The following is a 15217-nucleotide window of genomic DNA, read 5'->3' as shown; positions in this document are numbered from 1 at the left end:
CGTCCAGCTAATTTTTGTTTTAGCAGAGACAGGGTTTCACCATGTTGGCCAGACTGGTTTCAAACTCCTAACCTTGTGATCTGTCCACCTCGGCCTCCCAAAGTGCTAGGATTAGAGGCGTGAGCCAATGTGCCCAGCCCAGCCTAAGTTTTTTTTTTTTTTTTTTTTTTTGAGACGGAGTTTCGCTCTTGTTATTTTTAAAAGACAGTCTCGGGCCGGGTGCGGTGGTTCATGCCTGTAATCCCAGGAGGCTGAGGCGGGTGGATCACAAGGTCAACAGATCGAGACCATCCTGGTCAACATGGTGAAACCCCGTCTCTACTAAAAATAAAAAAAATTAGCTGGGCACGGTGGCACGTGCCTGTAATCCCAACTACTCAAGAGGCTGAGGCAGGAGAATTGCCTGAACTCAGAAGGTGGAGGTTGCAATGAGCCGAGATCGCGCCATTGCACTCCAGCCTGGGTAACAAGAGCGAAACTCTGTCTCAGAAAAAAAAAAAAGAGACAGTCTCACTACATTGCCCAAGCTGGTCTTAAACTCCTGAGCTCAAGAGATCCTCTTCCCTTAGCCACCTGAATAGCTGAGATTATAGGCGGGCACCACTGCAGCCAGCAGTAGCAGTATATTTTTTAAAATACATTTTCCTAAATATCAGTAATAACCCATTAAAAGTATAATGGAAAAAAAGAGTATTTTTAGTAACTAAAAACATAAAACTTGTATAAATCATCACAGCTTCTATAAATCATTTTTCTGCCTTCTATTACATTGTGAACTCCAAGATGGCAAAAACAGTGTTCTTCATGTTTCTCATAAGCACTGACATAGCACAGAATCAGTGAAGTATTCAATCAACACCAATGGATGGAATAAAATGAATTGCAGTTGATGCAAGAGGAAGACACTCTTTTAAGTTCAAAAGCAGAAGATGAAAACAGTATTTTATTATTTACTCATGACCAAAACCAATTCATTTTGAACAAATTATGAGAATGCAGTTAGATTCACACTCAAACATCATTACTACAATGGTGGCAGGAGGTAAAAAAGAAAAGAGGAGTTGAAGATACTGTGCAAATAAGGGGTAGCTCTAGGGTAGAGATGTCAGCAATTGAGATGTGAGGCGGGAGATGAGGGACAGTGTACACCTTAGATTATTTACTGTCTGTTTTTGAAGAATTTAATGCAAACATGGATATCAGACCAAATCATACAATTTATATCAACAATATGAATGACAAAATTAAAAAGGAAGAACTGAAGAGATCCCTCTATGCCCTGTTTTCTCAGTCTGGTCATGTGGTGGACATTGCGGCTTTAAAGACCATGAAGATGAGGGGGCAGGCCTTTGTCATATTTAAGGAACTGGGCTCATCCACGAATGCTTTAAGACAGTTACAAGGATTTCCATTTTATGGTAAACCAATGCAAATACAGTATGCAAAAACAGATTCGGATATAATATCTAAAATGCATGGCACTTTTGCTGACAAAGAAACAAAAAAAGTCAAAACTGTGGAACAGACTGCAGCAACCACAAACAAAAAGCCTGGCCAGGGAACTCCAAATTCAGCCAATACCCAAGGAAATTCAACACCAAATCCTCAGGTCCCTGATTACCCTCCAAACTGTATTTTATTCCTTAATAACTTACCAGAAGAGACTAATGAGATGATGTTATCCATGTTGTTTAATCAGTTCCCTGGCTTCAAGGAAGTATGTCGTACCAAGGAGGCATGACATTGCTTTTGTTGAATTTGAAAATGATCGGCAGGCTGGAACTGCCAGGGATGTTTTACAGAGATTTAAGATCATACCATCCCATGCTATGAAGATCACCTATGCCAATAAATAACATTTGGGACAGTCATCTTTAAAAGGACTTGGTATTATGTGTTTGTTTTGATAACATTTAGTTGGGTCATTTTAATAGCTAGAGATTAGGGAGAGTGAAAGTGAAATTTTTGTGAAGGACTTAAACTAGTGTTTCTTTAGCCTTGGTGAACTATGAAATATGAAGGGCTTAATTTTGTACAATAAACTTTTATTTGTATTCTGTGTATATAATGGTTTCTTTATTGACCCACTGCCCTATCATCAAATGACTATTCTAGTCTAAAACACATCTTAAGGTTTATAAAACCGTGTAAAAGGATGCTTGCTTTGCTAGCGTTATTTTGGAGGAGCTAATAATATAACATCATTGAACTATTTTAATAAAAATTAAGTAGAATTAGATCACAGAAGCTTGTAGGTGACTTGTATTAATGGTAACAGTGATTGTTCTGGGTATTAGAAGAAAATGAGACCCAGGCAGTGTCTAAATTTGATCTTTGTATCCTTTAAAGAAATGAATGTATTTTGCTGCTGGTAGGCATTCCACAAGTCTTTTTCATTCAGTATTAAATAAAGGCTGTGCTTACTGTTTACTGAGAAAACAGAATACTGTCTTCTGACTTTGTATTTAATGTCCTTTCATGAGGCACAACTGTTGCTAAGGTTAATACCCAGCCTCTTTATTGAAAGACCTCCAGGGTAAAAATTTTATAATCTAGTCTTTTTTTTTTCCTTCTTTAAGACAAATAGGTTGATTAATAAAGAGTTGCCAATGCTTAAAAAAAAAAGAGAGAAGAGATGTGAGGCAGGAGAGTGGGGCTGTGTACACAATCTCCTGAACACAAGCTGGGTTAAGTCTCTGTGTGATTCCACATTGACTCTGGGAAACAAGCAGCAAATGAGGCTTTCCTGAAATAAAACAGATTTTCATCAGAACTGTCTCAAACCTCTGCACTTACTTGCTGCTAAGAAATAACATTGCTCTCTCGCTATCATTTTTTTTTTTTTACCTTTTTTTAAATATAAATTTTATTGCGTTTTAAGTTTTGGGGTACATGTGAAGAACATGCAAGATTGTTGCGTAGGTACATACATGGCAATGTGGTTTGCTGTCATTTTTTTTTAAATAGAGACGGGGTCTTGCTTTGTTGCCCAGACTGGTGTCCAGCTCCCGGCCTCAAGTGATCCTTCTGTCTTGGCCTGGCCTGTCTGTGCTGGGATTACAGGTGTGAGCTGGCACAGAAATAACTGTTTATTGTATTTATTTAGTTTATTAAATATAAACTAAATGTTTAAATAATAAATCTTTATATATTTAGTTTTCCTACTCAGAAACACAAAATAATTCATATTTATTAATTTCTAAGTAATATTAAAAAACAGTTCTTACAATACGCCAGGCATTGTACAAATAACTTTTTATACATTTTCACCTCATCACTTAACACCCCAAATGGAAGGTTTATTATCCCCATTTTAAAGTTGGGGAAATTGAGACCGCTTAGAAAACATCAAGTCTTACAACTCCAAATATGGCCCTTGGACCACAGCACCAGAATCACCTGGGAACCTGTTAAAAATGAAGACTCTCTGGCCACACCACAGACCTACTGAGTCAAAATCTCTATTATGACAAGATCCCCAGATGATTCTTATGCACACCAATGTCTGAGCACTGGTTTAAATAACTAGCTCAAGCTAATACAATAAACAGTAAAGCCAAGATCAAATCCAGATCTGTGTGATTCAAAGTCCATGTTCTTAACCACCAACTAATAATTAGTTTTCTTAAATAGGGTCCACATATTTATTGTTAAGACTAGTCCCAGCCAGGCACAGTGGCTCATGCCTGTAATCCCAGCACTTGCAGAGGCCAAGGTAGGAAGGTCACTTGAGCCCAGGAGTTCTAGACAGCCTAGGCAACATAGTGATACTCTATCTCAACAACAACAACAAAAAATTTAATTTTAAAATTAGCCAGGCTTGGTGACACAAGTCTGGGTCTTAGCTACTCTGGAGGCTGGAGACAGGAGATCTCTTGAACCCAGGAGTTTGAGGCTGCAGTGAGCCGTGATCACACCACTGCACTCCGGCCTGAGCAACAGAGCAAAACAGTCTCATTTAAAAAAAAAAAAAACAAAAAGGCCTTCACAAGTTATTAAAAATACTCCTTATTCCGCTGGGTGCAGTGGCTCACGCCTGTAATCCCAGTACTTTGGGAGGTTGAGGCAGGCGGATCACAAGGTCAGGAGATCCAGACCATCTGGCTAATACAGTGAAATCCTGTCTCTGCAAAAAATAAAAAAAATTAGCCAGGCATGGTAGCACATGTCTGTAGTCCCAGCTACTCAGGAGGCTGAGGCAGGAGAATCACTTCAATCCAGGAGGCGGAGGTTGCAATGAACCGAGATCATGCCACTGCACTCCAGCCTGGGTGACAGAGCGAGACTCCGTCTCAAAAAAAAAGTCCTTTTCCCATTATGTCTTTCATGTCTTTTAGTATGAAAACCATTTTTCTATTATCTTTATCTTGTAATCCATCCCTTTTTACATTCTTACACAAACACAAAATATACACAAAAAAAGAAAACCTTTCATAACACTAATGTATTTCATGGTTACATCTGTTTCTTAGGAAATTTGTCAGAACCTCTCAAATCAGACATAAACTCATCATTATAAATCAATAGCAAAACTTTTCAAATCTTGTGTACCACTTAGAAATAAGTTACTAACACCATTGAACATTTATTTGAAATTGAATATGGCTAAGCCAGCTACTGAATAATTCAAACATCACTGAGTTAAAGATTCAAGATGACACGGGCCATCCCAGGCTGAGAACTTCAATGAAAGTCCACTCTAGTATCAACTCCTAATTAATGTCAGTAGCCAAGAAATTTTCAAATGAAAACTCTCTCACAACATTAATTTTTGCCAAAAGATGGATCAACTTACTCAGCAGATGTTATAAATAGTTTTATAACAAGGCGAGAGGATTGCTTGAGCCCAGGAATTCAAGATTACCAAGGGCAACATGCTGAAACCCTGTCCCTACAAAAATACAAAAAAAAATTAGCCTGGCATGGTGGCACGTGCCTGTAGTCCCAGCTTCTCGAGGGGCTGGGGTGGAAGGATCACCTGAGCCTGGGAGGTCAAGGCTGCAGTGAGCTGAGATCACACCACTGTACTTACTCTGGCCTAGGCAACAGAGTGAAATGCTGTCTCCAAAAAAAAAAGTGAGAAAAATAATCTTCTCTTTTATCTCCAATTTTAAAAAGTTACAAAGAAAAAAAAAGATTTAGCATTCCTATGTAAGAAACTTAGTTAAGGTCTACAAGTAAAAACACTTTAAAAGAAAGTCTTTGTTTTTTTGTTTTAGAGACAGGGTTTTTGCTCGTCGTCCAGGCTGGAGTGCAATGGCGTGATCTCAGCTTACTGCAACCTCTGCCTCCTGGGTTCAAGGGATTTTCCTGCCTCAGTCTGAGTAGCTGGGTTTACAGGTGCCTGCCACCACGCCCAGCTAATTTTTGTATTTTTAGTAGAGACAGGGTTTCACCATGTTGGCCAGAATGGTCTTGATCTCTTGGCCTTGTGATCCGCCCACCTCAGCCTACCAAAGTGCTGGGATTACAGGTGTGAGCCACTGCGCACAGCCTAGGCTTTAAGATGAAAGAAGCATTTGTGAACTTACAGAAGCTCTTTACTACAGAATCTCCACTAGAGCCTCAATTCACCATGACAGCTAACAGCTCAGTTGCATCTTCAAAAGATGTAATACAGCCTGGGTAGGGAACATAGTGAGACCCCCATCTGTACAAAAAAAAAAATTTTTTTTTTAATTAATAATTACCCTGGCAACCAGGCGTGATGACTCAGACCTGTAATCCCAGCACTTTGGGAGACCAAGGCAGGTAGATCACGAGATCAAGAGATCGAGACCATCCTGGCCAACATGGTGAACCCTGTCTCTACTAAAAATACAAAAATTAGCCGGGCGTGGTGGCACGCACCTATAGTCCCAGCTACTTGGGAGGCTGAAGCAGAAGAATCGCTTGAACCCAGGAGACGGCGGTTGCCAAGATCATACCACTGCATTCCAGCCTGGTGACAGAGCAAGACTCTGTCTCAAAAAAAAATAACAACCTGATATGATGGCACATGCCTGTCATCCTGGCTATTCAGAAAGCTGAGGCAGTAGGATAGTTTGAGCCCAGGAGGTCAAGGCTGTAGTGATCTGGGAATGCCACTGCACTTCAGCCTAGTCAACAAAGCAAGGCCCCATCTCAAAAAAGAAAAGAAAAAAAAAAAGAGGCAGATACTAAATATACAAGTAATGACATGAAAAGATATCCATGATATTCATAAAGTTACAGAATTTCATGTCAAACAAAGGTATACCTGTTTGTATAAACAGAGTAAAAAATCCAGAAAGCCATATGTAACAAGCTAGCAACCACAGTTAATTTCAGTATGGTAAATATTTTTAATATTTCAGTACGCAGACTTACTTAGTCCCCGTTTTCAGTATATTGAATCCTCCAGGATTAACTCTTTATATACTTCTACTTGTTTGTTTTTTTTAAAAAAAAAAATGAGCCTATATTGAATAGGAAATAAATTTAAAGCAAGTATCACTGTTTTAAAATCATATTTAATATTCTAAAATTTAGTACATTCAATAACCTTTTAACAGTAAAAACACAAGAAATCACACTGTACTAAAAATACTAAATTATAAAATACCATCAACTAACTATGAGGACGGCCTCTGTGAGATGTAAAAAGAAAGAATACAGAACTAGAGGGGCATTCAAAGTTCTTTTGTAAACATGACAAAGATAGCAAGCTTAGTTATATCTTCCACACACTGGCCTCCTTTCAGACAGCTTTTGTAGTGGGGGAAAAAAAATGTCCCTTCACCCACAGCAAAACTGTCCAGCTTCTCAAGTGTACACAGAATCTGTGGATGGGAAAGCAGCAGGACTTTCACAAACCAGAGGTTTTTTCTCAACGCCTTTCGGAATTCTATAAGAGATGCAGGAGTAGCAGCAGCAGCAGCAGCACCTTTCATAGAAATTTTTAATTTAAGTGTTCAAAAAAGATTCTGCCTTTTTCCAAACCCCTTCAACAAGCTAGGAGGCTTGTCTGCTTTCCAGATAGGGCAATAAAAACAGGACAGAAAAAAAGACGAAATTAACACAAAATTTATGCAGGAGAACTTTAAATAATATGGCAAGAAGGAAGATAAGTCAAGCAAAGTGTTACATCAAGCCACCTAGTACTAACAGACTTGCAGAAAGTAATTTCATGAATATAAATACACAGTTGTTTTGAAAATTATGCATGAGAGCAGTTTCTCAATTTTTTTTTTTTAATTAAAGAACTTTGTATTAAACTCTTGGGTGACAGGAGAAATAAATTATAGAATTTCAGAAACACAATGAGTAAAAATTTTGCATACAGATCTATGGGATAAATGTAAAGCAGAGTTCAGAGGAAAATTCACAAGACCAAAGAGCTACATCAATTAAAAATTAGCAGAGCACAGCAGCTCACACCTGCAATCCAAACACTTTAGGAGGCCAAAACAGGCAGATTGCTAGAGCCCAGGAATTTGAGACCAGGACGGGCAACGTGGCAAAACCCCATCTCGACAAAAAATACAGAAATTAGCCAGGCATGGTAGTGCGCGCTTGTGGTCCCAGGTACTTGGAAGGCTGAGGCAAGCGGATCCCTTGAGCCTAGGAGGCAGAAGCTGCAGCGAGCTGAGATTACGCCACTGCACTCCAGTCTAGGCAACACGCAAGACACTGTCTCAAGGGGAAAAAAAAATTAAAAATTAAAATAAATAGGCCAGATGCGGTGGCTCACGCCTGTAATCCCAGCACTTTGGAAGGAGAGGTGGGCGGATCACAAGGTCAAGAGATCAAGACCATCCTGCCCAACATGGTGACACCCCATCTCTACTAAAAATACAAAAATTAGCTGGGCATTATGGCAAGCACCTGTAATCCCAGCTATTTGGGAGGCTGAGGCAGGAGAATAGTTTGAATCCCGGAGGCGAAGGTTACAGTGGGCTGAGATCGGCCACTGCACTCCAGCCCGGGTGGCAGAGTGAGACTCTTTTTAAAATAAATAAATAAAAAATAAAGTAAATAAATTCCCAACTCAAATAGCTAGAAAGGTAACAAAGGAAACCAAAACAAAGCCTAAGAGTTAAACTGTAAAGGTTTAAGTGAACTACTGAGGTCAGAGAATAAAAAACCAATTCATAAAATCCTTTTCTTTGGAGAAAAAAAAAAAACGCACAAAAAAAAAACCACTAGCAAAATTAATAAAGAAAAAAGATAGTAATACAAAGTAAGCATCAATAAGGGAAAAATAACTATAAAGAGAGATAATTTTAAATTCTAAGAGATTTTCCACAGCTTTAGGCAAATAAATTTGAGAATCTATATCATATGGATAATTGTTAATGAAAATATAATTTACTAAAATTGACCCTCGTAGAGAGAGGATGCTGAGGCAAACTAAGTTCCACAGAAGAAATACATAAAATTATCAAGGAATTAGCTCATCAAAAAGGACTGGGCCCAGACAGTTTCTCAGAATTTTTTTTCCCAGAAGTCTCTTATGTATTGGCTCTTGTGGGGGGTTGTAAGTTCTTTTTTCCCCCCAATACTTTTTGGGGAACAGGTAGTGTTTGGTTACATGGATAAGTTCTTTAGTGGTGATTTCTGAGATTCTGGTGCACCCATCACCTGATCAGTGCACACTGTACCCAATGTGTAGTCTTTTATCCCTCATCCCCCTCCTACCCTTCCCCCACCCAGAGTCCCCAAAGTCCATTCTATCATTCTTAGGCCTTTGTGTCCTGATAGCTTAGCTCTCAGTTTCTCAATGTTTAGCGCATGCCACTGATAATGCTTTCTCACCAATTTTTATATAATTCATGAGCCAAGATTCTGCCCAGTTTTACTTTCTAAAGTTTGTATAATAAAAATTGGCCGGGCGTGATAATCTCAGCTACTTGGAGGGCTGGGGCGGAAGAATCACTTGAATCCGGGAGGTGGAGGTTGCAGTGAGCCAAGATCGCACCACCGCACTCCAACCTGGGCAACGAGTGAGACTCCATCTCAGAAAATAATATTTCCATTTTCTATACTTCCTACCTCAAAGTAATTAGCCTACCAGTGTCATCCCTTTAATGGAAATTTTCTTTTACCTTATTCCCTAAAATTAAATAAGGTAAATGACAAAAACTAAAATATTGTCTACATTCAAAATATAAACCAATGAATCAAGTCTACATAAATTAAAAAAAAAAAAACTTGGCCGGGCGTGGTGGCTCAAGCCTGTAATCCCAGCACTTTGGGAGGCCAAGGCGGGTGGATCACGAGGTCAAGAGATCGAGACCATTCTGGTCAACATGGGGAAACCCCGTCTCTACTAAAAAAAAAATACAAAAAATTAGCTGGGCATGGTGGTGCGTGCCTATAATCCCAGCAGCTACTCAGGAGGCTGAGGCAGGAGAATTGCCTGAACCCAGGAGGCGGAGGTTGCGGTGAGCCGAGATCGCCATTGCACTCCAGCCTGGGTGAAAAGAGCAAAATTCCATCTCAAAAAAAAAAAAAAACTTTTTCTTCAGTCTACAAATTATATTCCAAAGATCTACACTACAGGTTATGTTCCTCATCTCTAACACCCACACCTTGTTTCTCATATTTTTCATCACTTTCCTCCCAAAAAAAATACCCAATGTCCCTTCAGTGTATAGTCTCTAAAGTCTGCCTCTCCATCTCTTCCACCTACCATCACACACATAACATTTGTCCTTTTGGGACTCTTTTGCCTTGTAATGCTTCTCCAGCGATGGGTAAGGAGGAAAAAGTCAAAAAGTAAACAAGATCAATAAGACTGCTATTTTCAAAGTTTTGCTTTGCAAAAACTGCTAAAATCCTCAGGATGTAATCAAATATTTAGACGATTCATCTTTCTTTTGAATGAGCCTAACTTTGAACATAATCCTAAAGTCAATGCAGGCAAGGTGCAGTGGCTCACACCTGTAATCCCAACACTCTGGGAGGCCGAGGCAGGCAGATCACTTGAGTCTAGGAGTTCGAGACCAGCCTGGGAAACTTGGTGAGACCCCGTCTCTACAAAAAAAGTTTAAAAATTAGCTGTGGGCCCTGTGCAGTGGCTCGCGCCTATAATCCCATCACAGTGGAAGGCTGAGGTGGACAAATCACCCGAGTTTGAGACCAGCCCGCGAGACATGGCGAAACCCCATCAATACAAAAAATCAGCCGGGCATAGCAGCACATGCCTGTAGTACCAACTACTTGGGAAGCTCAGTCAGGACAACTCCTCAAGCCCAGCAGGCAGAAGCTGCAGTGAGCCTAGATCACGCCACTGCATTCCAGCCTGGGACAACTGAGTGAGACCCTGTCTCTCTCTCTCTCTCTCTCTCTCTCTCTCTCTCTCTCTCTCTCTCTCACACACACACACACACACACACACACACACACACACACACACAAATTAGCTGGGCATGGTGGCACATGTGTGTACTACTAGCTACTCCATAGGCTAAGGGGGGAGGAGCCCTTGAGCACAGGAGCTGGAAGTTGCAGTGAGCCGTGATCACAAAATTGCACTTTAGCCTTGGTGACAAAGACCCTGCCTCAAAAAATAAAGTCAGTGTAGCCAGGAGCGGTGGCTCACGCCTATAATCCCAGCACGTTGGGAGGCCGAGGCGGATGGATCACGAGGTCAAGAGATCGAGACCATCCTGGTCAACAAGGTGAAACCCTGTCTCTACTAAAAATACAAAAATTAGCTGGGCACGGTGGTGCGTGCCTGTAGTCCCAGCTATTTGGGAGGCTGAGACAGGAGAATTGCTTGAACCCAGAAGGCGGAGGTTACGGTGAGCCAAGATCGTGCCATTGCACTCCACTCTGGGTAACAACAGCAAAACTCCGCCTCAAAATAAATAAATGAATAAATAAAGTCAGTGTAATAGTTCTCAATATCCCTGGTTAGGTACAAGTTTTTCAATTTAAATTGTACTAAACACTACATATATATAGCTCACCCAAATCATTCATTACTACCACCACTACTGTCCTTAAAATTTAAAACATACAGCTGAGTATGATGACCCACGTCCATAATCTCAGTACTTCGAGAGGCTGAGGCAGGACTATCACTTGAGCCCAGGAGTTCAAGACCAGCCTCAGCAACATAGGGAGACCCTATCTCTACAAAAAAAAAAAAAAAATTAATTAGCTGGGAGTGATGGCGCACACCTGCAGTCCCAGCTACTCAGGAGGCTGAGGCAGGAGGATTGCTTGAGGGGTTGGCTGAGATTGCCATGAGCCACCATTACGGCACTGCACTCGGCTTGGGCGACAGAGCCAAATTCTGTCTCAAAAAAAAAAAAAAAAAAGTAAAACATGTGAAACTATTAACTAAATACTAGAATAATGCTTTTTGTAACTAGCATATTTAAATAAGACAAATGAGATCAACAGGGAGGCAGTGCAGTGTAGTCAATGTGCATTCAAGATCAGCTGAATCACAGCTCCATCACCTCTCTCTGGTGTCCTTAGTTACTGGGGCGAGTATATACATTTAAGTTCATTTTATCAGCCTTTTGGCATCATCTAATATAATAATTATGAATCCAGACCAATGACACATGCCTGTAGTCCCAGCTACTTGGGAAGCCTGGGCAGGATGATCACTTGAGCCCAGAAGTTCAAGGCTGTAGTATACCACGATCATACATGTGAAGCCACTGCACTCCTGCCTGGGCAACACAGCAAAACCCATTCTAAATAAATAAATAAAGTGATAATAATCATTATGAATCTTACTATTTTGCTTTCTTAGTTTATAGTAACCTCACCTCAACCCATGTAGCTCTCACACACACACACACACACACACACACACACACCTGTATCATCCCAGTATCACATATATACATCTAAGGTGTTGAATAGATCTGTTGCTATATTATTGGTTAGGAAAATAACCCGATTTTAGTAGTACTCTCTAAAACATGATAGCTCTACAATGGAGGTACCAAGAACACATGAAATAAGAAACAGACACTTGCTTTCTTGATGAAACTGTTTCTAGATCACTTGACATCCTAATGCCTAAGAAATAAGTTTAAGCGCCTTAAAACCTCTTTTCCTATTTCTCTTGATCTAAATACTAGCATTCTTATTTAAGTCAAAATTACTTTCGGTTGTCAAATCACTAATTTTCTGATTTCATTATTCTGCAGTCTGAAATATTACAGATGTATCTTTGCCCAGTCCTTTCGTTTTCATCTAGTTCTCCTAAAAACAGAAGTATTTTGAACACTGAGATTTAGTTTAATCCACTCACGTATAGGTAACAAAATAACCCCCAAAAATTAGAGTGTTTTCTAGATTTTGGCTACTAGACAAAGAAAAACTTTAGCGTCATCATTCTCTTTCTAAAACACATTTTCACTGAGACTGGGGATTTATGTATTTGCCAGAATCAAATAAAAACACCAAGCTGCTAATATACTGGTCCCCTCAGGAACTCTACTAATCAAACAGTTTTTTCAACTTTTAAATACTATTTTTTCTCATAGCTAGTTAGGGCATGAAATGAGCGAATAGTCTAATATAAGAAAAGCTAAGTAGATGCAGACTAATTTCTCCTATTCATCACAATCTCCCAATCAAAGGAATCATAATTCAGAAAATACTCTGAAGATTCTAGAAACTTCTGTAATATTGGTGCTTTGAGAGGTCAAGGTAGGAGGACTACTTGAGCCCAGGAGTTCAAGACCAGCCCAGCCTGGGCAACAAAACAAGACCCTGTCTCTATAAAATACTTTTTAAAATTAAAAGAACAATTTTAAAGATCCTAGAAACTTAAAATTAATTGCCATAAATTAGGGCTCAGGTTCTGCTTACCTATAATTAAAATTCATCATGCTTCTTTAACAGAAAGAAGTCTTGAAGTATCCACCAGAGAGTAAAATAGCCTTCTGTGAGAAGCAGCCTGCTTCATCAAAAAAAAAGTATTTCTAGAGTCTTATCTTCTAGAGGGAAAATACTAGCACAGGAAGCTATACGAAGATACATTGTAAGTGAAAACAGTAAGTAAAAAATGCTATTATTTCTTAACTTTTTTACATTTCCAACTAAGAGAAATACAAATTGAAGACTAATCAACCTCCTAATGCATAAGGTTTACAAAACAAATGCACAAAGTTTACAAACAAATGCACAAGTCTCAATAAACCGTATGACCTAGATTTGGGGAAATACGTAAAAGAGAATAGATTGTAATATACCAAATATTAGCAGATACAGCCGAGGGGTGAAATGTGATTTTCTTTAATTGTCTTATCTATACTTTCCTATAACTTTCCAAATTTCCCCACAGTGAACATTACTATTTTTAAAAACTCATTAAAAAATAAACCATGACATATAATAAGGGTTATTACTGACATGATTCACCATTAAAGGGATGAATACCCTTCATTTTCCACTATTAAAATGTTGCTGTTTAACGTCCTATTACTTTTCTGCTGCACCCTCAACGATGGAATGAACTTCACTATCTCCTACCATTTCATTTCTGCATACAACATGCTTTTAATTTTTCTTCAAATACGGCAAAAGTTCTCACTAATCCTCAGTATTCCACTTTTTAAAACCTACCTCTAAATTTCGTCACAACGGAATCAAGAGGAAAAAACTGTTTTACCCACTCATTACAACTTCGTTAAGCCACCATCACTTTTGCTAGGGAAAAGTGAACGCCGGGTAAACTACACGTCCCACCATGCATTGCTGCCTTGTTCAGAGTAGGTCTCTACGGAAACAGAAAAAAAAATTCTACAAGTCCCACCTGTTACTTCGTTTCTAAACACCTCCTGCACTTTCGACTCCAACACCAAACAAAAACAAAAGCCTCGTGATCTCACGTCCGCTCCGGGAGCCAAACAGAGGCCCCGAAGTCAGGCGGCATGTCCGCCGTAACGGGTAAATTCTATCCAGCTCCAGCGCTCCCCTCTCCTTTCCGGGGCTGAATGCACGCACAAGCCTTCGCCTATCTGCATCCAATGGGGGCTCTCCAGCCGCACAAGGGAGAAGAACCGGCTACCATGCAAGCACCACAGACTTCCCCGTCCGGGGCGGGGGCTACCACAGAGCGGAGGTGATAGCGACGTGACCCCAAGAGACAGCCTCAAAACACCGAGAGGACTCGCCGCAGATGCGGAGAGAAGCCATGGCCCCGCGGCGCTCACGTTCCGCCAGGCGCCTCCATTCCCACAGGGATCGCAACCCCGACACTGACCGCCGCCCTCTATGCGCCGTTTTGTGCCCCCTCCACCGGGTCGCTGAGCCAGTGGCCTCCCTTCCCCTGCGACTGGCGAGCGACAAGGGAACAAAATCCTCCCGGCCTTCCCTTTCGTTCCATCCCCCTTACCGTCTTGGCGGCCTCCGCCCAGGTCCTGCCCTTCTTCCTACGTCCCTTTTCCCTCATGTCGGGTCTTGAACTGACTGGGAGGCTCCCGTGTCCGGGCTCCGGCCGCCCTCCCTGACTGCTCTGCCCTGCGCTGCTTTTCCCGCGGTGCCGGGAAAGGTGGGAGAAAGGGGAAGTCAGGCCGGAGGGGCACCCAAGCAGAGGAAGCGGCGGGGGTGGTGCGCGGGGGGGTCTATGGGGCGGCCGGTCCTCCTGCTGCCGTTGCCACTGCTACCGCCGCTGCCATATTGGGTTCTTACTGTACAGGCTACCGCTACGGTCATGTGACCGCTCCCGCGCGGCCGTCACTACTGTACGCACCAGGGCGCGCGAACGAGCGCGGGCGCGTCCCCGCCTCCACAGCCGGGCCTCTGAGAGAGCGAGCCGGCGGTCTGCGGTGCCTCGCCACGCCCCCACCCTTCCGGTCTCCACCTCTCCGCAGGAGCAGGCGCGCGAGGGAGGCCCTGGTAGTTCCCTGCGTCTGACGCCCGGCGCTCACACCTTCAGCGACTGTCTGCGGCGGAAGCGGAGCTTGATCCATCCGGGAAGGCTGATTGAGCGGATCCCGCCTCGTGCGAGACGCAGCGCAGGCTATTTAGACCTGGGGAGCTGACCTGTTCCCTCCCTCTTCCCTCTGCCAACTATCACTTTAGATAAGCCCCGTGCTTGTGTTTTCTCATTTATGTTCATTTTTACAGAGGTTATCTTTTTGAAGATAGGCAACAGTTCTACCTATTAACCCCATTTGGTAGGTGAAGCAACTGAGGTTTGAGTGGCTTGCCAAGCTCAGAAGTCTGGGATGTGGAGAAACCAAAAATCACATTGCCAGCTCAGAGCCCTTTCCATCTC

The 15217-nt window shown here is 41.6% G+C and overlaps 1 protein-coding gene and 1 pseudogene across 2 annotated transcripts in view; one reads left to right on the top strand and one right to left on the bottom strand.

The window, feature by feature from the left end:
- The window catches only part of ASXL2 (ASXL transcriptional regulator 2), a 141206-nt gene extending 126575 nt beyond the window's left edge, over positions 1 to 14631 (bottom strand). For both annotated transcript variants that reach the window (XM_035272994.3, XM_078349759.1), the window contains exon 1: positions 14333 to 14631. In XM_035272994.3, coding sequence (XP_035128885.2) covers positions 14333 to 14389 — 57 coding nt within the window. In that variant the 5' untranslated portion in view covers positions 14390 to 14631. The remainder of the gene's footprint in view (positions 1 to 14332) is intronic.
- LOC103788052 (U2 small nuclear ribonucleoprotein B'' pseudogene) lies at positions 1173 to 1856 on the top strand (annotated as a pseudogene).
- Positions 14632 to 15217: the final 586 nt, after the last annotated feature.

The sequence above is a fragment of the Callithrix jacchus genome, chromosome 14 (genome assembly GCF_049354715.1).
Source record: "Callithrix jacchus isolate 240 chromosome 14, calJac240_pri, whole genome shotgun sequence".
NCBI lineage: Eukaryota > Metazoa > Chordata > Mammalia > Primates > Cebidae > Callithrix > Callithrix jacchus.
This window is presented reverse-complemented; position numbering and strand designations above follow the sequence as displayed.